The sequence below is a fragment of the Watersipora subatra genome, chromosome 11 (genome assembly GCF_963576615.1).
Source record: "Watersipora subatra chromosome 11, tzWatSuba1.1, whole genome shotgun sequence".
Lineage (NCBI taxonomy): Eukaryota > Metazoa > Bryozoa > Gymnolaemata > Cheilostomatida > Watersiporidae > Watersipora > Watersipora subatra.
In genome coordinates this window covers 38,307,941-38,331,445 of record NC_088718.1, presented here as the reverse complement: position 1 = coordinate 38,331,445, position 23,505 = coordinate 38,307,941, and the positions used below count along the sequence as shown (strand labels likewise).

Genomic DNA, 23,505 nt, shown 5'->3' with positions numbered 1-23,505 from the left:
ATTCTCATCATTTAGTAAAACATTTTTAAAGTTTTCAGCTTAGGTTGTCAACCACATTATAGACGAATCTGAAGACAATGAATTGGATTTAGACCTTAGTGACTTCAAATCAGAGTGTAGTTCTGATGATCAGAACAGTTCTCAGGTATACCATCACTAAAACCATGGCAACCACTTAAGCAACAAAGAAAGAATTGGTTGTTTTTTATGTAACCGAGTCATTGTTAGTACCATGTTGTGGAAAATATTCTACTGATCACTTTCTATTATGGATCTGTAAAAATCAAGCGTAGTGAATATCAGAATGGCGGTTTAGTGGAGGTGGGCTATTTCTGCCTATTGGATTACATCTCTGCACTGCTGAGAGAAGGGCTTCACTAATGCAAAAGCTCATGTTTCTTAATACCTTCAGTATGGAGTTTGATGATTTTTGTTTTTATATGTACAGTATGTAAGTTTTGTATCACTAGATAAGGTGCTCTTCATGAAAAACAAAAGAATAAATAATTAAATCAAGGAATTTGCTTGGAAACTATAAAATTATTTTATTATTTTCAAGTTTCAAATATAAAACGAAGTTCTTTAAAAAAATTCATAAATTTGTGATTAAAAGTTTGTTTGGAGGATTGTCTTTTTATGTCAGCTTTTCTAACATACAATGGCTTCGGCTTAAGTATTCCAAGCAGTAACTCAAGTCCACTCAAATCAATTCAGCTCAATTTCTTGGGTCATCTCTTTGGGTTAGTCCGAGTCCATTCGTTTTTTAGCACAAAGTAAAAACAGATTCGTGTAGCACTTAATGATCATAATATAAAAATTGGACTAGAGCATTCTGGATTCCGATTATATTTGGAGTTGTCATCCTCTGCCTATTCGATAATGAGATCTTGGAAACCTCTTGTCTAACCACATGTGGGTTTGTTCTAGCATGCTGTCCATTTTGGGTATATCAGTTAAGTGTTTTAAAATATGGTAAAGTTCCCCCTGAAAAAATGAAGTTGAAAAGTTAATATACACGTAGGTTAATAGCATATAAAATAATTATTTAGCAAAGGTTAGTTAAAAATCATGTTTTTTACGCTATACTTATAATACACATAAGAAAGATAAATCAATTATTGTATGAATTATATTTATAATATATATTATATATATACATTGAATATTATTTCAGAGAGCAGGAATGGCCTAGTGGTCTAGAACCCCTGGCCTACAAACAACAAGTTGGGGTTCAATTTCCAAAAAAGGTCACTGATTCTGGCATATATGACATCCAATCTTAAACTTCTTTCTGAACTAGGCATGTCTCCAGTCATGAGACTCCTTTGCCACTAGACTCAGACATGACAAGTCAAGATCGCAGAGCCATTGTTTGTACAACAATGGTTCTTAAAAATCACCCACACGACCTCCGTTTGCAGTAAGCTAAGCAGACATACTTGATCATCGACAAAATTCTCACCTAGTACATTATATATACCATAATATATTATATATATTATATATAATATATATTCGATATATAATATGTATTATATATAATATGTATTATATATATATAACATACTAATATGTAATATATGATATATTATATGTAATATACAGCATATATAATATATAGATATACTATAAATATTAATAATTATATTTGATATATGACATATATTATATATGCAATATACATTATATATAACTTGTTATATAACATTATATTATATTTCATATAAATATTGTATAATAATCTATTATATATCATATATAATACATATATTATATATATAATTCTATATTGGATCTGATAAAAAGCTTGAGACACTATACACGCTTGCCTTAGACGTTTGAAAGTTTATTATACATTTGACCGTGTAACAACTAGATTTTTGTTATCTTTCTGTTTTCATTGCAAATTTTTAGAGTCAAACATTTTGTGTCAGAAGGTATGAAAGAGCAGCATTACAAATGGGATAAAAAACTGCCAGCACAAAAAATCAAGGATGTCAAATTTTCTAGAACGCATTTCTGAATTTAAGCAAAGTGACAACTATTAATAAGATGAGATAGAATTAGTTATCCATATTATAGCATGACAGCTACAGTATTCTCACCTTATAGCTGTCTATCTCTGATTTCTGACGTATGAGAGAGGGATTCGTAGAATCGGCCATCACACAGCAATGTCTCCTGTAAAGGTACACAGGAGTTGTCAAACTTTTTCAAGTTTAAAGATGGACAGCCATGTTCTTTACCATAATTTTTGATTACTATAATAGCACACTCTCAGCTGTTAAAACTGAATATATTCACAGTAAATCTATTTCAAAACTACTTGGAATTAAGTGAATCATTCAAATTTGCCCTCACTCATTCGTGATATAATAAGACATGTCGCTACAAACGTTAGCCATTTTTCTTAAGTCTCTGTAGGTTTTTAAAGAAATTTTTAAACACGGAAAGGCATATGAAAAATAACAAGAAAAAAATAAATAGCTGAAATGGTAATAGTTGATAAAATGACCACACTGGTAATCAGTTTATTGAAACTGTCATGCTATGCACACATATTAAAATAAAGTTGCGCTGCAAAAGCAGGCTGCCATCAAAAATGTTGAATAGCACCAAACTATCAAAATTTTTCTGAAACACTCGGCTCTGATATATAAACTATTTTTGACTTCAAATTGTATTTAAGAAAAAATTGACAGCCTTTGCAATGGCGGCGAACTTTTTAGTACGTTCTCAAAGTACAAAGGTTTGTAGCTGAGATGAAAGTTGTCAAAAATACAGTCATACTTTAACTTACGAGCTTAATGCGTTCCGAGACTGAGCTCGTATGTCAATTTACTCGCATGTTGGTGTAATTTATTTATATATAGAACAATTAAATATATATTGATTGGTTTCCACACTCTAAAAAATGCAAATAAAACACTCAAAACAAGATATTGTAACGGAAAGAACATGTTGGTTATTGTCCTTACTTACCACATGCTTTCAAAAAGCAACAAATAAAAAATAATGCAAGGAAATGTGATTAATTAAAATGTAAAATTAAATACATACAATAGCAGCTAACGCTAGCATTTGCCAGGGAGGGAGATATAAGTTATCCTTCATTACAACAGCTGACTTTGATAAATTTGGATTTTATCAATGTCTTAACAGATAAACTTAGAAGCAAACCTAAAAGCAAACTTTCATTTTCAACTTAACGTAATTAAAATTTCTTCGGCGTTCATAGTTTGAAGTTTCTCGCTGGTTAGCTAATCTTTCCTTTGTTTCGCTTTCACAACCAGCCGGCCATTTTAAGATAAACCTATCTAAGGACGTTTGCCTTTGTCGCCCTTTTAACATGTTGCGATTAGGACGAACACAGGTGTCGTCACAAAGGGTTAATGCACGACCACCAGCCAACTTGTCCGAATGTCTATTTTTATAGTTTTGATAGATAGCACCCGGCCTTTTCACATAGCATCGTTTCAGTACGCTGTCACCGGCCAATTGTTTATCTTTAACTGATGTCTGAGCAGTCTCTCCATAAGCAGTCGTGAAGATCGCTGTGCCGTTTATAAACTATCGTTAGTCCTTTTGCGAACTAAATGCCCTGAATATTATCCTTCTGTTTGATAATTGTGGATGTATTTCTGGCAAATTGCTGAGCTAGCTCAATCACGCATATATATTTTGCATATTTTTCAATATTTTCCCGTTTAATATCAACTGTTATCATTCGCTTTTTCTTTGCATTATTTTTTATTTTACTGGCAAACTTTCGGTCAACGCGCAGTACTTTTAATTTACATAATTCTGCACTGAAAATCGCGCACAAAAAAAAACACGGTACAAAAGTATAACCTGAGCAGTTGAAAAATACAGAGTGATGCTGTTCTCATAAAACACCTCTAGCATACTTGGCAAGTGACTCACGTGCTCGTATCTCAAACATGGCTCGTATGTTATTGCTAACACTTGCTTAAAAGCTGGCTCGTATCCCAAGTTTCTCGTATGTTGGAGCACTCATAAGTTGAAGTATTACTGTAGTTGCTAAATAAGTTATTCTAAGTGAATCCAGGGTGCGTTTCTGTTTGTAGCTCACCAGTTATATTGATTCTTGCTACTCAAAGAATCGTTGTGTTTGGATCGAAAAGACCACAAGATTTTGTTTTTATGCGTGACTGACGTGACGTACTTGTCTGCTGTGATGGTGGTTCAATTTAATAAGGGAGATCTGAACATATTTGGTGGCCAGCCCTGTGTTTTGATGCTTTGAATATTTCTGTTATTTATCCATCATCCAAGCTTGTCAGGGCGCCTACTGAACTTTTATGACTCAAGGCGTAACCTTATGACTGACAAACCATTCTTGTGATCAGCGCATCTATTCATTCCTTCTGTTCTTTGATTTCATCTATATATAAACCTCAGTGTTTGTTTGTCTTTTTGTTGGTTTTTTCTTTTTATACCTGTGTCCAGCTATAAAAATGAAAATCTAACAATAAAAAATTTGCATTGCACTGGATTTGATTGCAGAACCTCCAGATCAAGAACTGGCAAACTTAACCATTACACTAGGTGTCCAGTTGAGCATAACGATCAATAATAGTCAAGACATTTATTGCATCGGTTAAAATACTTGAGCTTAAAGCTTTTGGGGTTATTAACTAGCACTGTTAATCATTACGTGTAACGTAATGATTATTCAGCCGTCTGCAAACACGAAATTGTTTCAGTAAAGATTAGTAAGATTTAGTAAGCTTACAAGGTAAGTACAAGGTAAGTTACTCAAAATCCAGTGAGTATTTATTTTATTACCCATTTTCCCTTTTTTGCAAAGTAGTATTATATGAATACGCTCTGCGAGTGTTTTTTAAAGAAGGCGAAAGGTTTGTGTCAACAATGTTTTATAAAATCATTATTTTTATATTGTAATGAAAGAAAATATAGTAAAGCTTTTGATTCACTTGCAGACTTCATGATCTAGGTAGTGATGCAATACTGCAGTAGCAAGTCATCTCCAAATCAGTGAGCTAATTGCTTCCGTAGACCCTAACAAACTTTGAACTTAGCAGAAAACCGCTATAGCGGAAATGTTAAGCTCGATTCATAGCAGTTCAACTATTGAGATTTTTAGAGCGGGTTCACAATCGGCTATTTTTTTTAGGAGTTGTCTCCTTATTATCATGACCACCTCTAATATTTATAGTATTTGAGCTCTACTCAAGACATTTCTTGAGTTACAAGGTTGTGCCTTGTTTCTTATTAAAGAAAAAAGCTGTTTAGGTAATCTAGTTATGCTAATACCACAGAATTGTTATTAGTACGTTTTATAGCGCCTAAAATTAGCTCTAGATATATTCAATAACAACCTAATTTTTTAAGAAAAGCAAAAAACAGAAGAGTTTAGAAAACCAAGTTAGAGAATTCCTAAATTATTACAATGAAAGCGGGACAGATATCTGTATTCCTCACCTGAAATTCACTCCGTCAAATTTGTAACCAAAGAATCTTTGCATTTTTTCAATTTCCCTGGTTGTGTTTTTCTTTACTACGTTATATATGAGAATATGGAGAGGGCCATCATACTTGTTTAGCCAATAGTCTGTATGCTGCAGCCATCTTTGAAGAAACATTTGTAGAAAAGCTTTGAATGCTACAATAGTCATAAACATTACAATCAACAAACAATTATCATTCAGTTATTCTCTGCCGTACAGTTTCATTTGAAATCAACAATTTTTTAGATTTAAATTTTATTAGATTTTTATGAGAATCTAAAAGGCAAATGAAAATGCTAAATTTATATTGATAAACCGTGCTTACTATTTTTCTTATTTTAACAATTTAAAGTATGTTAAGTTTTTGAAACATTATAAAGTCTTTAATGATCTTTATGTACATATAGAAAAATAAAATTAGCTACAATTTTGTGCTATACCTTAGCTTAACAACATATATAGTTTAACTCAGCTTTAGCTATATTAAATTCTTATTTTATATTTCTGATAACAAGTATATGTATTATATATTAAATATATAATAAAATCAGTTGAAATCCCGCGATATATCTTTGATTATCAGCATATAAGAATAATATTTAGGTCCAGTGCAGAACCTTGTTTTAGTTAGCATTTACAGATTTTTATTTTATATTTATAACATGTAATAGTATACAATATATGTAACGATAAGTATATATATAATGTTAACATTATAAATTGCTCTACATCCAACATACTTTAATATATAATGTGTACTTACCATACTTACTATGGAGTAGACCAGCCTTCATACGTACTATCTACCAATGACTTATCAACAAAGCGCTTTTTATAGAACCCAAGATCTAAAGATTTATTTGGTTAAAATAGCAAAATTTTTAATCAAGCATCTTCATTTATACATTTGTTGCAAACATGACAATTTATATATACCAGACCTGGATTGAGGGCTTTGGCCTTGACATCGTAAACTTGGCTGACTGTGAGACCATCAGCTGAGGTTTTCAGGTCTTTGCTAGTCACATTCTGTTCTAAAACAATCCTAAAAATACATCAAGTTCAAGGTAAAATATTTGTAACATTTTACAGTTTTTATAGATGCAGTATCCGTATTCCTTAGCGATAATATACAAGAATCATTTCTCCCTTCGATTTTATATTTTTAGAAGAATTCAATAAGTTTGGAAAAAAGTCAGGCTTGCAATCAAAGTAATTGTCTACTCATGCAGCCCATTTGTGTGTTGCTACGTGCAAAATTGTATTTTTTACTTTTGATGTGTTATATTGCAGCAGATGCCGGCTGGCTACCAACCCAGGCCAGTCGTTCATGAAAAAGTTCAACCGGACGAAAGTCAATCGGTTGAGATAAGACCAGCCGGTCTCCCATGGGCAGAGAGGCGGGTTAGACTATATAAAAGTTTGATGCTTTCCCTCAGGGTGCTCAAGATTAACGAACACATTCACTTATACTGTAATACTCTTCATTATAAGGCATTGATATCTGATTGATAAAATATATCCTAATAGCAAGCTGGAAGTGGCTGGTTGTTTTGGTGTGATAGTGTAAATGGTCACACAAAATCTTTCATAATGAGGATCGCCTAGGTGTCTGAGGTTATAGAGATTATAAATGTGTATGTATGTTATACTAGCTGTGCTTGCCGGCGTTGCCGGGTGTTAAAAATCAGCTTATAAACAATGAGAAGTGATGAGAGTTGTCTGCAACTTGCTATTAGCCTGGCACATTGCCGATGGAAAATTTGAGTAAGCTTAATAATGAAAGCTTCCAGCCTCTCGTGACGTTATGCTATAACCCTGCGTAAATCAATCTCTGTGGCCCAATTGGTCCGGAGCTGGACTGGCGAATGAGAAGGTCCACGATCAAATCTTCTTTGGTGTGGATTCTTTATTCCAAGATTTTAATAGCTACAGCCGAAATGCAATATACGACACACTTCGAGAAATATATATATATATAGACTAGCTGTGCTACCCGGCGTTGCCCGGGTGATAAAAAAGTCTGGTCAGAAAATTTCTTTGTATTTAGCATATAGCAACATTTGCCATTCTAACTTTCAAACTACAATAAATACTATTAAATTTTAAAAAATCAATTGACTATAAAAAAGTTTAGATGTAAATGTGAAATAATTAGCAAGTAATAGCTAAATTAAGTCAGTTTTGCTACGATTACAATAAAAGATGATTCATTAATAATACAATTAATACGAACTGAGAAAACAAAATAAAAATCGTGAACAAGTTGAATTAATAACAATTCCTGCATAGAACTGTGTGTATAAAAAGGTTACTGTTCCACCAAAAGCTATCCATCAAAACTTTGTAAAAATTTAAAAGCAAATTAAGCAAAACAAATTTAAAAATGAGATATCGTACTGTCTTTGTCTGACCGAACGAAGAGATAATGTCGAAGCTCTTTCCACGGAGACGATATAATTGTCCGCATGAGAAGAATTGGCCTTGACCCCAGATAAAGTAATTGTACCTTACAAAAAATATTTCTTAACAGGAGCAACGTAACGCGTGACCGCATTGGTAAAGTAATCAGCATGCGCTATAGCTATATCTATAGCTGGACGCAACTACACACCAACACCGAGAAATACATGTATATACATGTATATAGATAGATGTAAAATTTTACAGTCAGATATGCATATAGGCATCCAAGAGTATAGAATTAGATGTACGGAAGGGCAGGTGTACAGGTGTTCAAGCAAATTGGTATACAGATGTACACGCATATGAGTGTACATATGCGTAGGCCTGTAGCTCTACACACTCTCTTGTACCTCAATATTAATCCAATAAACTTCTTACCTTTTATATTCCGAGAACGCTGCATCAAATGGGTGCCTTAGGAGCAGGGTGCTTCTTACAGCAAATTCATTTGGATTGAGGAGCAGACCCCACGGCTCATGATTTTTTAAAAACAGACAATTTGTTGAGTTGATGGCAGCCAGCTCGAACGCTTCTAATTTTATCATATCACCGTAATAGGAGCACTCTGACTGCTGCTTCTTTCTTGGCCAAGTGTATTCTAAAAATAACCATTCACTAAAGGTGTTATAGAGCAGTCATGTGTATTCTGAGAATAACCATTCACTAAAGGTGTTATAGAGCAGTCATGTGTATTCTGAAAATAACCATTCACTAAAGGTGTTATAGAGCAGTCATATGTATTCTGAAAATAACCATTCACTAAAGGTGTTATAGAGCAGTCATGTGTATTCTGAAAATAACCATTCACTAAAGGTGTTATAGAGCAGTCATGTGTATTCTGAAAATAACCATTCACTAAAGGTGTTAGAGAGCAGTCATATGTATTCTGAAAATAACCATTCACTAAAGGTGTTATAGAGCAGTCATGTGTATTCTGAAAATAACCATTCACTAAAGGTGTTATAGAGCAGTCATGTGTATTCTGAAAATAACCATTCACTAAAGGTGTTATAGAGCAGTCATGTGTATTCTGAAAATAACCATTCACTAAAGGTGTTAGAGAGCAGTCATGTGTATTCTGAAAATAACCATTCACTAAAGGTGTTATAGAGCAGTCATGTGTATTCTGAAAATAACCATTCACTAAAGGTGTTATAGAGCAGTCATGTGTATTCTAAAAATAACCATTCACTAAAGGTGTTATAGAGCAGTCATGTGTATTCTGAAAATAACCATTCACTAAAGGTGTTATAGAGCAGTCATATGTATTCTGAAAATAACGATTCACTAAAGGTGTTATAGAGCAGTCATGTGTATTCTGAAAATAACCATTCACTAAAGGTGTTATAGAGTAGTCATGTGTATTCTGAAAATAACCATTCACTAAAGGTGTTATAGAGCAGTCATGTGTATTCTGAAAATAACCATTCACTAAAGGTGTTATAGAGCAGTCATGTGTATTCTGAAAATAACCATTCACTAAAGGTGTTATAGAGCAGTCATGTGTATTCTGAAAATAACCATTCACTAAAGGTGTTATAGAGCAGTCATGTGTATTCTGAAAATAACCATTCACTAAAGGTGTTATAGAGCAGTCATGTGTATTCTGAAAATAACCATTCACTAAAGGTGTTATAGAGCAGTCATGTGTATTCTGAAAATAACCATTCACCAAAGGTGTTATAGAGCAGTCATGTGTATTATGAAAATAAAGATTCACTAAAGGTGTTATAGAGCAGTCATGTGTATTCTGAAAATAACCATTCACTAAAGGTGTTATAGAGCAGTCATGTGTATTCTGAAAATAACCATTCACTAAAGGTGTTATAAAGCAGTCATGTGTATTCTGAAAATAACCATTCGCTAGGCTGCATCGACTTTTTAAATTTAGCTAAAAATGCCAATCCTTTAAAAGATTAACTTGCTCAAAGTTTTTGTAGATTTTATCTGAAAGTATCGACATTTAGGCATATCTATTAGTTTCGATTGTTTTTTATGTTTGAACATCTGTACAATCTGAGTAATGCAGACCACCTCGCCAATGTCGATGGTAATTGCCTGTCGCGGACTGCTTGATCTATTTTTCCCTCCATGACAGTTGCTGTGAGACTAGTATTTCATTGTTTCAGCCACCACATTGTGTAATAAGAGCACTGCTGTACTATTCACCGATGTAAATGCAAATGGCATGTGATATACAACAATGTTATCACAAGCAATTACTGATGTATTGTAGGATTAACGCTGACTACTGCTTTACAGAGTCAAACAGCCGTAAGCAATCAAAAGACTGGAGTCAAATAAAAACTTACTGCTTAATGAGGCCAACCATAAGAGCCAGTCATTCCCGCTACCAGGAGCACCGGACAAGAATTGAAGCGGAAACCTTTGCGGCTCTACCTTCTCTTCTTTTCCTAGAACTTGGCATTCGCTTTTTTCAACATGCACATTTTGACAGGCGGTAGAGCGTTGTTTTGTGTGATTGGATGGCTTTGTACTGGGATTATTGACCGGCTTCTTGATTGGCTCCCCGCTGGGCTCGTTGTTTGGTTCTTTGTTCGACTCCTTGATTGGTTCCCCGCTGGGTTCCTTGATTGGTTCTTTGCTCAGCTCTTGGATTGTTTCTTTGCTAGGCTCCTTGATTGGTTTTTTGTTCAGCTCCTGGATTGGTTTTTTGTTGGGCTCCTTGATTGGTTCTTTGCTCGGCTCTTGGATTGGTTCGTTGCTCAGCTCCTGGATTGGTTCTTTGTTCAGCTCCTGGATTGGTTCTTTGTTCAGCTCCTTGATTGGTTCCCCGCTGGGTTCCTTGATTGGTTCTTTGCTCAGCTCCTGGATTGGTTCTTTGCTGGGTTCCTTGATTGGTTCTTTGTTCAGCTCCTGGATTGGTTCTTTACTGGGCTCCTTGATTGGTTCTTTGCTCGGCTCCTGGATTGGTTCTTTGCTGGGCCCTTGGATTGGTTCTTTGCTCAGCTCCTGGATTGGTTCTTTGTTCAGCTCCTGGATTGGTTCTTTGCTGGGCTCCTTGATTGGTTCTTTGCTCGGCTCCTGGATTGGTTCTTTGCTGGGCTCTTGGATTGGTTCTTTGTTCAGCTCCTGGATTGGTTCTTTGTTCAGCTCCTGGATTGGTTCTTTGTTCAGCTCCTTGATTGGTTCTTTGCTCGGCCCCTGGATCGGTTCTTTGTTCGGCTCCTTGATTGGTTCTTTGTTTGGCGCTTTGAATGGTTCTTTTATAAATTCTGTTGAATAAATATTGTACCTATTAATCAATATTTACATCCACATCCATCATCTATGTTGTTACAAATAGCCAGCTTTTAAGGCAAAAAGTAAATGTATACAGTAAAAAGAGATCCTCAGGAGAAGAGATAAAGCAGCCTGCAAGCTTATAAGCGATAGTAGATTTACATAAATTTATGTTCTTGCCCCTATCAAGAGCTGCCTCGGCTGTCTACAAGCGACTACCAGAAGATGAAAAGAAGGAAAACCTAAAGTTAAAAACAAATACTTGCATTATAGATAAAACAATTGAATGCAATATAATGAGTGAGAGTAAGTCAGTTTTAGAATTACAAAGACATCCTATTGCATAGCAGCATTATTCACAGAGTAATATGAAGCTACTAGCCAAATGCCTGGCATTTCTTGGGTATTAAAAAACAGTTTATAAATAATGGCAGGTCATGTAGTTGCCTGCCACTTGTCATTAGCTTGGAACATTGCCAATGGCTCATTTGATTAAGCTAGTAAACTTGGGAGTAAGAGCCATGAGAGCAAACTTTAGTGACATTGGGTAAAGCAGAGCGCTATTTTAACCCAGATAACGACTCATGGCGCCTGATGAATCCATTGCATATTCCGTAGCTTAATTGGTTAGTTTATCGCCTGGTGAACGGGAGGTTCCGAGATGAAAATCTTCTGCAATACGAATTTTTCATTGTTGTATAACTACAACCAGCTATAGCTGGACAGACCAATCGACAGACAACAAAATTGGAGATTTATACTTATAAATAGAATAATTAAAATTTATTATCTATAACTATCACTAATATCGTGGCGCGGCAGTCTAGTGTCCCGTGAGAGATCGTCAGGTGTAATCACTATAGGTACAATTATTCTGGAAGCCCAGAAGGTAGTCAGTTGATTGGTGCAGCTATTAAAGTGCTGGTCTACCATGCAAAAAGTCGTGAGTTCGAATCCCAAATAATGCAATATTTTTCTCAACCTCTAACGTGGCTTTGAATAGACAATAGACACGGCTTTTATCGTAATAAAGATTTAAAAAGTTTTTTTTTTAAAACATATGAAAGGTTGTTTACTCGGAGCAGCCATCCAAGGCACATTTGGAGCATTACTAAAAATGTTGCTTCAGGGAAATATCCTGGCTAGCCACTGTTTTGCACCGCACAAGAGTGCTCACAAAATCTAAAGAGCTGCGGTTCAATCTTGGAGTTTTCTTTTCTCATAAAATATAAATCGATTGGTTCCCACACTATGTTTCCACAAATTGGAGCCAATCCGCAAGTTAATCGCCTCATGGAAACGGCATAAATCTACAAGCTAAGCAAGTTTTGCGATTTGCAAAGCTTTATTGAATCCATCATGCTTCAGATTAATAAAAACAGCACTTTCGAATGATGCGCATTGAAATACTGCGCCAGCTATTCAATTTTAAATATTTTCAATACTTCCATTTGCCCTTTTTCGATCAAGCTTTACGTGTTTGCATTACTAACACAGGCGTCGCTAACACGAACGTCGCTAACACGAACGTGGCTAATTATTAACTTATGGCGTACAATTCCTTACCTTTTGTCAACAAGGCACCGGAGTCAATCTGCATCATGAGAATATCCATAGAAAAACTTAATTTGCATGATAACACAACTTGTGCACAACCCTAAATCCGCATGATGAGCGTCATGCGAGTCATGAAAACTTAGTGCCAGTCTTTGAGGAACCAAATCCCTGATGTTTCAAATTCACAGTTTAGACAAATCCTCATAGAGTTGACACACACCACATTTTAGAATACATAGCTATTTTTTATATTTCATAAATGAATAGCCTTGGTCATTGTTAGTTACTCAGGCTAGCTTTTCAACTACTAAAAACCCTGTTGCACATTATTAGTTAATCAATCTTGGCCAAACGGATCGAAATATTCATTATTTGCTAATAACAAACCAAGCAGTTCGCAGAGAGAGTTTATCTAAATCTGTCTATTGTGGGTAGTGTGTTACCCCGGCCAAATAAGTGATTGATTTGGTAATCCTGTTTGTTGAGCAACCTAAGTAGTGCTATTGAGAGGTCGAGAGCGATAGAAATGGCGCTATAGAAAGATAGAGGCTCATACAAAAGGGTATAAAGCGGCTGTCAAAGACCAACATCCCAATCTAGAATTGATGTTATTCTACTTTTGAATTGATCGGATGTAATTTTAAAAAGCTAATGTTTTAGCCGGCATAGGTCAATCTAGAATTTATTTGCACAAACACCGAGCCCTGTAAACTTGTGGTCACATAAATGAGCTACATCAACAACATATTTTCCATGTTTCCATTACAATTTTTGTATAGTTTTATAGATTTTGTGTACTTATGTCGGCGCTGCTGTTTATCAAAATCTTAAACTCTTCATTTCCTTTGTTCTCCAGTTACCATTTTCTCTTACCTCTCTTGCTATTGAGTAGCCATGGCTTAGAATGCCCGAGATTCAAACAACAGGTTGGGGTTCAATTCACAAAAATGTCACTGGTGATGACAGGAATGACATCCAACCTTAAATTGTTTTCAGCTGCTGGGCATGTCTGCAGTTGTTGAGTCTCCTTTCCTCTGGACTCAGACATGTCCAGCCAAGATCACAGAGGCATTGTTTGTACAACAAAGCTTTTAAGAACATGCACTGCTTCTGCTTGCAGGAAGCTAAGTAGACATCTAACGCGATCTTCAAGGAATTGTCCAAAATTTTTGCTTGACTTGCGACCATTATGAGTTTTTCGTTTTTTGATCTTTGTCCGCAGTGTTAATGGCTTACTAGAATTTCCTCTCTGCACCTACAGTTTTACTCCATCAGCAGTTGGCAATATGAAATTTGGCTTTTACAGCAATAAAATGTCAACTACTAATTTAAGTAAATTTAAAAATTTTCCAAACACCAAATTTTGTCTTAAAGGCCGGTATGTACCAAACCATAGCACCTGCCACCTACCTGCTGATTGGTGTAGAGCCTTGTCAGTTGTTGTTTGGTAGGCCTTTCCTGCTGTTTGAACTTGTAATGTTTGACTTTTATGTCCAGTCGTTACATAGTGTGAGCCATCCTCTTCAAAAATATAAATGTTGGTTTTTATTGCTCATCAGTTTGCTTTAATCAATTTACAATCAATTTAATCAACTTGCTGCTAAGCTATCTAACAATGTTCTGAGTTATAGTTAAAGGTTTTCTATACAATGGCGGTTTGAAAGCTAAGATATGGCCAACAAACTAACGTGTAAATACCTGAACCCCAGCAATCATAGTTTCCAAAAAACAGCCACATAGGAACCTCAAGAACGTCATTTGCTACGTTAAGAATTACAAGTAAATAAAAGTTTAAAAATAAATAAATAAACATTGCATTGCTGCTTCTTCCAACTAAAGTTTTAGACATCTTTAAGTGATTTGGTCTCCGAGAGACTGTTCCTTTAGCCACCAAATATTTACCAGGCCATGTTGATCTGAGTAAGGAAGATTTCAGATAAAACCAACAACTCCATTAAGCATCTTTTTAAAAAAGAATTTAAAGGTTTAAAATTTGAAATATTTTAAAAAATAACTTACACCAAATTTCAGTAGATTTTTATCAGAAAGTATCGGTATTTTTTATTATTTGCAATTATTTTTTATGTGTGAGGTGATCTGACTGCCAGGATGTTTAGAGGACTTTCAAAATGTTTCAATCCACAAAGCTTAATCTCGATTAAATCGCTCAGAGAAAAGCGGAAGTATGAATATAACATCTATAAATGCAATGAGACCAACAGAATAAAGACGTGTAAGGCTGCAACTTGAATACAATAGCTGATATCAACTATAGCAACTATAGCAACTAACGAAGGAATTTCGCAAATGTTTTTCTTCTGAGCGTTTTAATAGCGATCAAGTTTCATCGATTTTAATCTTGGCACATCCTGGCAATCAGATCACTTCAAACAATCAAAAACAATCGCAAATCTTGATTGCAGTTAACAGACTCATATTCAAGTGGGATTATAATGTCTATAGTTGCGCTTGGCCAAAGAGATTGACAGAATAGAAACCTGCGATGCTGCACCTTGTACGCAATAGCTGATAAGAATAAGGAAAGATACAGGCAGCTGCGCAACTAGTGGCATCGTGTAGCACTTTTTTCTGAACATTTTAACTGTCATCAGGTTTTATTGATTTTAACCTTGAAACATCCTGGCAGTCAGATCACCTCAAACGCCATAAATGCTCTGCATTGCATGAGTAATAAAAACATTTTACAAACGTTACATTACCTACATTACCTTACCTACTACATTACCTTTACATTACCTTAACTGCAACTGTTTATAAGCTGTTTTGTAGTACCAGTGCTACGCGGAGCATTCATCCATGAGGCCAGCTGGTAATCGTTTCGTGTGATACTATTGGGTGTTAACTGGGTGTTAACTGTTATGTGTTTTAACTGATGCAATGAATATTTGCGCTATTATAAATCACTCGGCTCAGTTGAACACATAGCCTAATGGTCAATCTTGATGCCTCCAGAACTGGAGGTTCAAAGTTCGAAACCTCTACGAAACTTTTCGTTGCTAAAACTTTGTCACTATTACTGCACAGACGAATGACAGACAAATATTGATATTTATAGATAGCGGAATGCCCGGCGTAGCACGGGTATTAAAAATCAACTGGTAAACAATGAGAGGTAATGTAGTTACCTGCCACTTGCCATTAGCCTGGCGCATTGCCAACGGCTAATTTGAGTAAGCTTCCTAATAAGAGCTAACTACTTGCTCTCACGATTGAGCACTCATAAAATAACGCTACCGCTTTCGGTGACGTTACGCGCTTTCCATGACATTTCGCAGTAGCAGAGGGAGGTAGCGTAATTGCACTCACATAGCAACATATACTGCCTAATTAATCCATCAAGCTCGTGTGATTTTATTGGTAAGGAATCGGTTTGACAAACGGGAGAGTCCGGGATCAAATCTTCTGCGATACGGTTTCTTCATTCCAGGATTTTAATAGCTATAGCTGGATACACCGAAGGACACACCAACTATGCGATTCATATATATAGACAATTGGAATCTATATATTTTAATCTATCTATTGCCCAGACTTTGCGATTTATAGATATAGATAATTGGAATCTATCTATTGCCCGGACTTTGAAATCAATATCACAAGTAGACCAAAATGAAAGAATAACTTGATAGAATCAGATTGGGTACATTTTGATGTACATGTAAGTTACATACTCGTCTTTGATAAGATATACCAATATCTAACTTCAATTGGTCATAACCAAGTAAAATTCTTTGTTACGGTTGTGCCTACCACAGATTATGAACCACCAACCACTGTTAATATTTTATATACTGTATCAACCATACGTTGGCTGTCGGAATACCGCTAATGTTCTATATACGTGCGGTATATATGTATTATATTATAAGATACCAGTTCAAATCTCTTATAATAAAGTATTATTTTATCCCAAGCTCTAGACATGGCTCCCGACAAAGAAACTGATGAAAGGACACGGCTCTTGTTATAGTAAGAACTACTGCAAATGTTCTATTTGATATATTGGTATTATATTAAAAGAAGATGTCATAATCGATCTACATTTCTGTCCAAGAAAAGAAGTACCGCTATCAAAGCTGATAGCTAAAGTATTTTTGCTTGTTAGCTTAGGATTATGTGAATGTCATGTTGCATAGGAATAACATAACTAGAGGTAGAATCTAGCTTATAAATATTGACTAATTTTTCTTAGTTTCACACGTAAATGTCTGGCTGTATTGTAACAAAGGATATTGATTAGTCTTTTAATTCTACCGGGTCAAACTAACATGAATTAGCTAATATTATGATCAGGGAGCAAGAAACATACCTTGTGATTGAATTTGATTTACATTTCTGACTAAGTCTAGCATGTGGGCAGTCTTCAGAATTGATGAATCAGGGATTACATTCTTCTGCAGCATCACTAACATCAAAAATGTCAACTTTATTGTTTGGCCAAATATATATGATATTCTGCTTTTAATATTTAGCAGATGACGAATTAAGTTTTATATGGTATTTGCAGAAATACATCCGTGTGCAAAATAAACTGTAACACTTAGTTGGAAAACTAACATCCTCATTTACAATATTGTTACTCAATGTGAATTTAGTCAATAGCCGCAAATTGTATAGTAAATTAAACTTTGTTCTGTCCTGATTTCAAATACATAAACCAAACACTATAAAATTATGTTTTTGAATGATTCTGAAGGCTCAATTCTGAGCATTTCAGCTTCAAAGGTTTATTGCTTGCTGGTATACATCAGACGATATAAACTACTATTTTTTAAACTGTGACACGTATATTCTAAAATCACTTTATTGAATGTTATCTTTACGTATGAAACAATCTGTAAAGATGTAATTACACTACATACATTTTAATTGGTTTATTTCAAAACTGAATTTAGCTACAAGACTAGATTTTTGAAACAAAGAATTTATATGCATAAATTTTAGAAGCAAGAAATCATCTCGTGAAACTGGGTGATATGTAATCCAATTCTTTTACTAGATTGGTTTGAGAAACTGCATCTAATCTGATTTGAGTATTTGACACATTATTTGATAAAATATTCTGAATCTTTTAAAAAAATTTAAATTTTGTGGTATATAATTTGTGTTTGGTTAAAAGGGACAAAGACAGGAACAACAAATTATGAACAAGTTTGAGGAATTCGTTCGATGAAAACTGGGTCCAATTTATTTTGCAGACTAATGTATGTATGGATTTCTAGACGACCACGTATATGATAAGTTTCTGTTAATGATATAACTTGCTGTGTTATGTGTTCTTTCAACTATCTACTTAGTTTTGCAAATAAACAGGAAAAATCTGTTACCTAGTAGCTTCTATTATTTGTAATGGCTCTGATAACACCACCTCTTACCTACAGAATATTGAATAACTTTCTGTTCTAAATATACACAAGAAAATATATATTTATTCAGCTATGTTACTTAGGCCAAGGATAATGTTTGTTTTATTTTATGCAAACGAATACTATCAATTCGATTCTTATGTTTTTGCATATAGTACATACGAGTTCATGGCAATGAAATAAGTTATTGATATCTATTAACTGAAAGCAGTTTTAACAGAGTTAACAGCTGCTGATCTTTTTCACAACATTTACTACACCTTATACCAGAGACCAGGCCAATCCACATTATCGAACAAAGTTATTCAAAGAAAGCTTTATTCTTCCAATACTATTAATGATACTTTACTGTTGTGTATTTTCTGTTTCACAGTTTTTTTTGAGCGGCAAATCTTTTTTTTAAATAAAGCTCACATCATATAATATCTGATGTACTTTGCTAAAATAACTAAAAGACAAAAGTTTTAGTTACAAACTAGAGGGATGTAACAGGTTTTAAATAATTCAAATCATCTCCTGGTTTACTAAACATCAAAAAGGCTAAAGTTGACACAAAGACAAACAATTTTTTATTAAGCTCAAATTTGCAGTAACTACTGAATGCTCGGCATTGTACAGGTAATACTGAAGGCTTTGGTACAGAAAATTTATTTTTAATCAACGTATACAACATTTACCATTCTAACTTATAAATGAAGGTGTTTTTTATTTCTGTGTGCTATAATTTTAAAATGTTTATGCTATATATACATACATTTATAGCATTTTGGGGAAGTCTGGGCACACATTTTCTTTTAGTAGTTCAAAGCATGTTAGATGAAGTGTGAAGCATGCGTATTTTAACTAATCGTCAGTAAAGATTGGCAGGTGGAATAAGTATGTCCATAATTATTCCGTAGTATGACAAGGTGATTGCGCGGTGTGGTGGTTAGTATGCTTGTCTGCAAACCCATTGTTTTCGAGCCCCAACTCAGCGCAAAGCGGTTATAGCAATAACTTTGTTGCTATAACTATAACTAGACTTAGTGGTGACAGACCAACTTGGATTTATATATATAAATTAAGATCATATATATTTATAGTATATATATACATTATATATATACATGTATATACATATATATATATATATATATATATATATATATATATATATATATTAAGATTATTAAGTAGTGCAGAACCCATTAGCTCACTACAATGGCTACTTGATACGTTATATCATTTGAACGCCAATAGTATTTGAAATAGTACACTGTCTCTCCTGCAGTCAGCCGAAGTGACTGACTTTGGTTTTGGCTCGATTGTTACATTTGTCGTTTGTTCCAAATAGAGCTGCGCACGTTGAAGTTGAAATGTGAAAATGTTGAAGTGTTTTTGGCTTTCGTCGAACCATATTCCTTCTCTCGGCAGGACGAACATTGAATCCAACAGGCAATAGCAGAACGAGACATGCTAGCATTTCAATCTTGCTGCTACGTCCGCTGATAGATAGGATTGTTTAACCTCGCTCTATAGATGCTGCCGCAATCCATCAATAGTAGAGCATATAGCTATAGTATAGCATATAGCTCTAGTATAGCATATTGCTCTAGCAAAGATATAGCAGTTCACTTTGTTGCGTGCACAGCGCAAGAAAAAGCGCAGCGCTTTTTTTGTGTTTCGTTTGGTAAAGGGTCCGGTCCACCCTACACATTTGTATGAGATTTGACGGTTTAGTCTTGTCACAGGTACCATATTATATGTGCTAGTACGCTTGGTAATCCCGGGCACTGTGAGAGATCATCGTGAGTAATCAATATATACCTAATTAATTCATAGAGTGGCAAGGTGGTCGAGTGGGGTAGTGGTTAAAGAGCTTTACTATAAATCAGGAGAACCTGAGTTCAATGTCCTGAGCAAAACGATGTTTTTGCTAACTACTGCTAGTATGGCTTCAGACCAATGAATGACCAGTAGCAGGTTTATATATATTAATCTGGCTGTAGCGTAAAAGGCAGTCTCACATCTTTAACTGGTTTAGCAAAGTTTGTTTTACATCAAAATTATTGTAACTACTAAGTATAACTGCGTATTTGTACACAGATATAGCCAAGTAGCATTTGTACCCACATATAGGCACTAGTCTCTTAATTTACTATAGAGTGCAGAGCTGACCAGGAGAAGCAAATCTAATTTAAGCAAGAAGCAAAAGCTAACAAAGCTATTGCTCATTAAAAGCCTTCTGTTGCACTTTCTTAAATATGAACTTAGACAAAAATTGTGGTATATTTTGTTCAAAAGTATCGGTATTTTTCTATTATTTGCGATTGTTTTTGATGTTTGATGTGATCTGACTGCCAGGATGTTTCAAAATTAAAATTGACAAAACTTGATCACGATTAAAACGCTCGGAAGAAAAATATACCGGTGCGAAATGACATCACTAGTTGCTATCTCTGCTATAGTTGATATTAGTTATTGTATTGAAGTGGAAGCGCTACGCGTCTCTATTCTGTCAATCTTTTTGTCGAAGAGCAATCATGCGCCATAATCACACTTTTGCTTGACCTGAGAATTTGAATCATGATTAAGTTTTGTTCATTTTAACTTTAAAACATCCTAGCAGTCATATCACCTCAGACATCAAAAATAATCGCAAATCATAAGAAATTTCAATATTTTCAGGCAAAATGTACTAAAATTTTGTGCAATTTCATCTTTAAATCCAGCGTTTTTTAATTATTTTCTGTTATGCTTTCTAGGAAGAAAACATCTTGTGCCAACACGTTCCCGTTAGTGACTATAAATAGTATTATTGGACCTAGTTATTGACCTACTTACAAAAAAGATTACCTTTGTTAGCTGTAACATGTAATATTTAACACTTTATACTCCTGCTCTGTGCTCAGCGCATGCTCAATGTAAACAAAACCCTATACCACAAAGCTGGATGCTCCTTGCACACACTGATAACGAGATAGCCATGCCCCTAAATGTAAGAGAAGTGTGTTTGGGGTATACTTTATTCGGGTATAGTGAAATAGCATAATAAAAAGCATGTTTTTGAGGTTAAACGTGCCCCAATGGCAGGGCCTCGTGCCCTCCAGTGGGCTAGGAGAAGCGCCCCTTTACTTGAAAAGCACTGGGTTAATCGTACATAACAGTTGTGGCTTTGTGAAGATTTAATTGAACATTGTTTAGGAAACCATATCACATTGTGGCCGCTAAGACTAAATTTTATGAGCTTAATCCCCCAAACGTGAGTTATATAAGGTATATTAAGATATGTGCAAGGGATGAATCATGAGTAATTGCAGAGACAACTATTACACTCGCAACTCTACGTAGGAAAGAGAAATCAGGGTAAAGTCAGACAGAGATACAAATATGTAGCATGTGCAACAGGAAGTGGAGGGAACTAAACACAAATGGCTGGTAAGAGAGGGCAGAAACCAGAGCAGAATGGAAGCCAGTGATAAAGCCAAAATCTTAAGATGGTCAATGTCAAAACGACTGACTGTGAGAGAGAGGGGGAGAGCGTGACGGAGAGGAAGAGTGAGAGAGGGAGTGAGGGAGAAGCAGAGTGAGGGACGGAGTGAGGGAGAGGAAGATAAAGAGAGGGTGTGAGGGAGAGGAAGAGAAAGGGAGGGAGTGAGGGAGAGGAAGAGTGAGAGAGGGAGAGAGGAAGGCAGGGAGAGAGGGAGGCAAGGAGAGAGTGAGAGAGGGAGGCAGGGAGAGAGTGAGAGAGGGAGGCAGAGAGAGAGTGAGAGAGTGAGAGAGGGAGGCAGGGAGAGAGTGAGAGAGTGAGAGAGGGAGGCAGGGAGAGAGTGAGAGAGGGAGGCAGGGAGAGAGTGAGAGAGGGAGGCAGGGAGAGAGTGAGAGAGGGAGGCAGGGAGAGAGTGAGAGAGGGAGGCAGGGAGAGAGTGAGAGAGGGAGGCAGGGAGAGAGTGAGAGAGGGAGGCAGGGAGAGAGTGAGGCAGGGAGAGAGTGAGGCGGGGAGAGAGTGAGGCAGGGAGAGAGTGAGGCAGGGGCAGGGGGAGAGGGAGAGAGTGGGAGAGGGGGGAGAGGGGGGAGAGGGGGGAGAGGGGGAGAGGGGGAGAGGGGGAGAGGGGGAGAGGGGGAGAGGGGAGAGGGGGAGAGGGGAGAGGGGGAGAGGGGAGAGGGGGAGAGGGGGAGAGGGGGAGAGGGGGAGAGGGGGAGAGGGGGAGAGAGAGAGGGGGAGAGGGGGAGAGGGGGAGAGAGAGAGGGAGGCAGGGAGAGAGGGAGAGAAGGAGAGAGAAGGAGAGAGATTATGATAACCATGAAAAAGTGATGATATAGTTCACATCAAAGCCAATACTATGAGAGCTGTACTAGCTGTACTAGCTGTACTTCTTTGGCTATGAACACTGTACCACACTTGCAGTTAGCTAAATTCCTCAATCTGAGATTGTAAGAAATGGAAGGGATAGAGAGGTAGTAAGAATTGTGGCAGACTCGACTTTGATTCCTAAGCAATAACATTTTGTTTTCACATTATGTATTTTACCATGAAACATCACGGCTATACTAGCAGTGGCTGTTCCAAAATATTTGCTTAATAATTTATGGCCTACATCTTATCTGTAAGTTGGTTTAGGAGTATTTGAGTAACTGATATCCTTAGATGTTTCTCATCAAAACAAGTCACAACTTTGGTAGTTGTAGAGATGCACAGTAAAAACTTTATGCAGGTATATAAAGGTGTACCAATCCATGCTGTGTCCACTAGAGCATTTTGTAAGAGTCACGCAAACAAGAAGATGAGAAAGGCTTATATCAAGCGAGTTACTTAATTGATCATAAACTTTAGAGTGAAATGTTTAAGGTCTATTCAATTTATTTCAGACACTTACGTGAATAGTTGTCGTTATAGTTGTACGCGAGAAGGCTGGTGAGAACAGCAAAACCTCCGATGAACGAAAACGCTTTCAACCTTCTTTCAGTTTTAATTCCAATCATAGCGGTCCATTTAGAAGCTTTATTCAGAGTAGTAGAAGAACGACTAGTACAGAGTTAAACAGTTTCATGAATGGCTTGTTGTATTGATTCTCGGTCTCTTTGTAGCCGCTTCTTTCATGTAGGTCGCTGTAAACTCACGCAGTGGTCAAGTATGTCGGCTGCAATGAATATCCATGTCTTAATCAATGACTGGGTGAAAATGAAAGAGCGTTTAGCACTCTCTTGCACCCACTCTCATTCTTTTCATGGAGATTAAACTCATAGCCATAACAGCGAATGGGCGTGAACAACTGATGCGTGTCGAAGGCCTAGTCTCAGATTTGGTTCACAGTCTCAAAAAGTAAATACTAGAGAAGTTATTTTCATACACTCTCGGGCGAAAGTAAATGCTTGTATTT

The 23,505-nt window shown here is 35.9% G+C and overlaps 1 protein-coding gene across 2 annotated transcripts; it reads right to left on the bottom strand.

Moving 5' to 3' along the window:
* Nucleotides 1–526: 526 nt before the first annotated feature.
* Nucleotides 527–23,317, bottom strand: LOC137408381 (serine/arginine repetitive matrix protein 5-like). 2 transcript variants are annotated; one of them, XM_068094888.1, is made up of 9 exons: nt 23,002–23,317; nt 17,089–17,184; nt 14,169–14,279; nt 10,271–11,194; nt 8,337–8,556; nt 6,434–6,537; nt 5,467–5,647; nt 2,106–2,181; nt 527–984 (listed from the first exon to the last, which is right to left on the bottom strand). In XM_068094888.1, the coding sequence occupies exons 1-9, from the start codon at nt 23,105–23,107 to the stop codon at nt 859–861; spliced, it is 1,944 nt and encodes a 647-aa protein (XP_067950989.1). In that variant the 5' UTR covers nt 23,108–23,317; the 3' UTR covers nt 527–858. The 2 variants fall into 2 exon arrangements, with proteins under 2 accessions (XP_067950989.1, XP_067950990.1); XM_068094889.1 differs by lacking the exon at nt 17,089–17,184.
* Between the last annotated feature and the right edge of the window lie 188 nt (nt 23,318–23,505).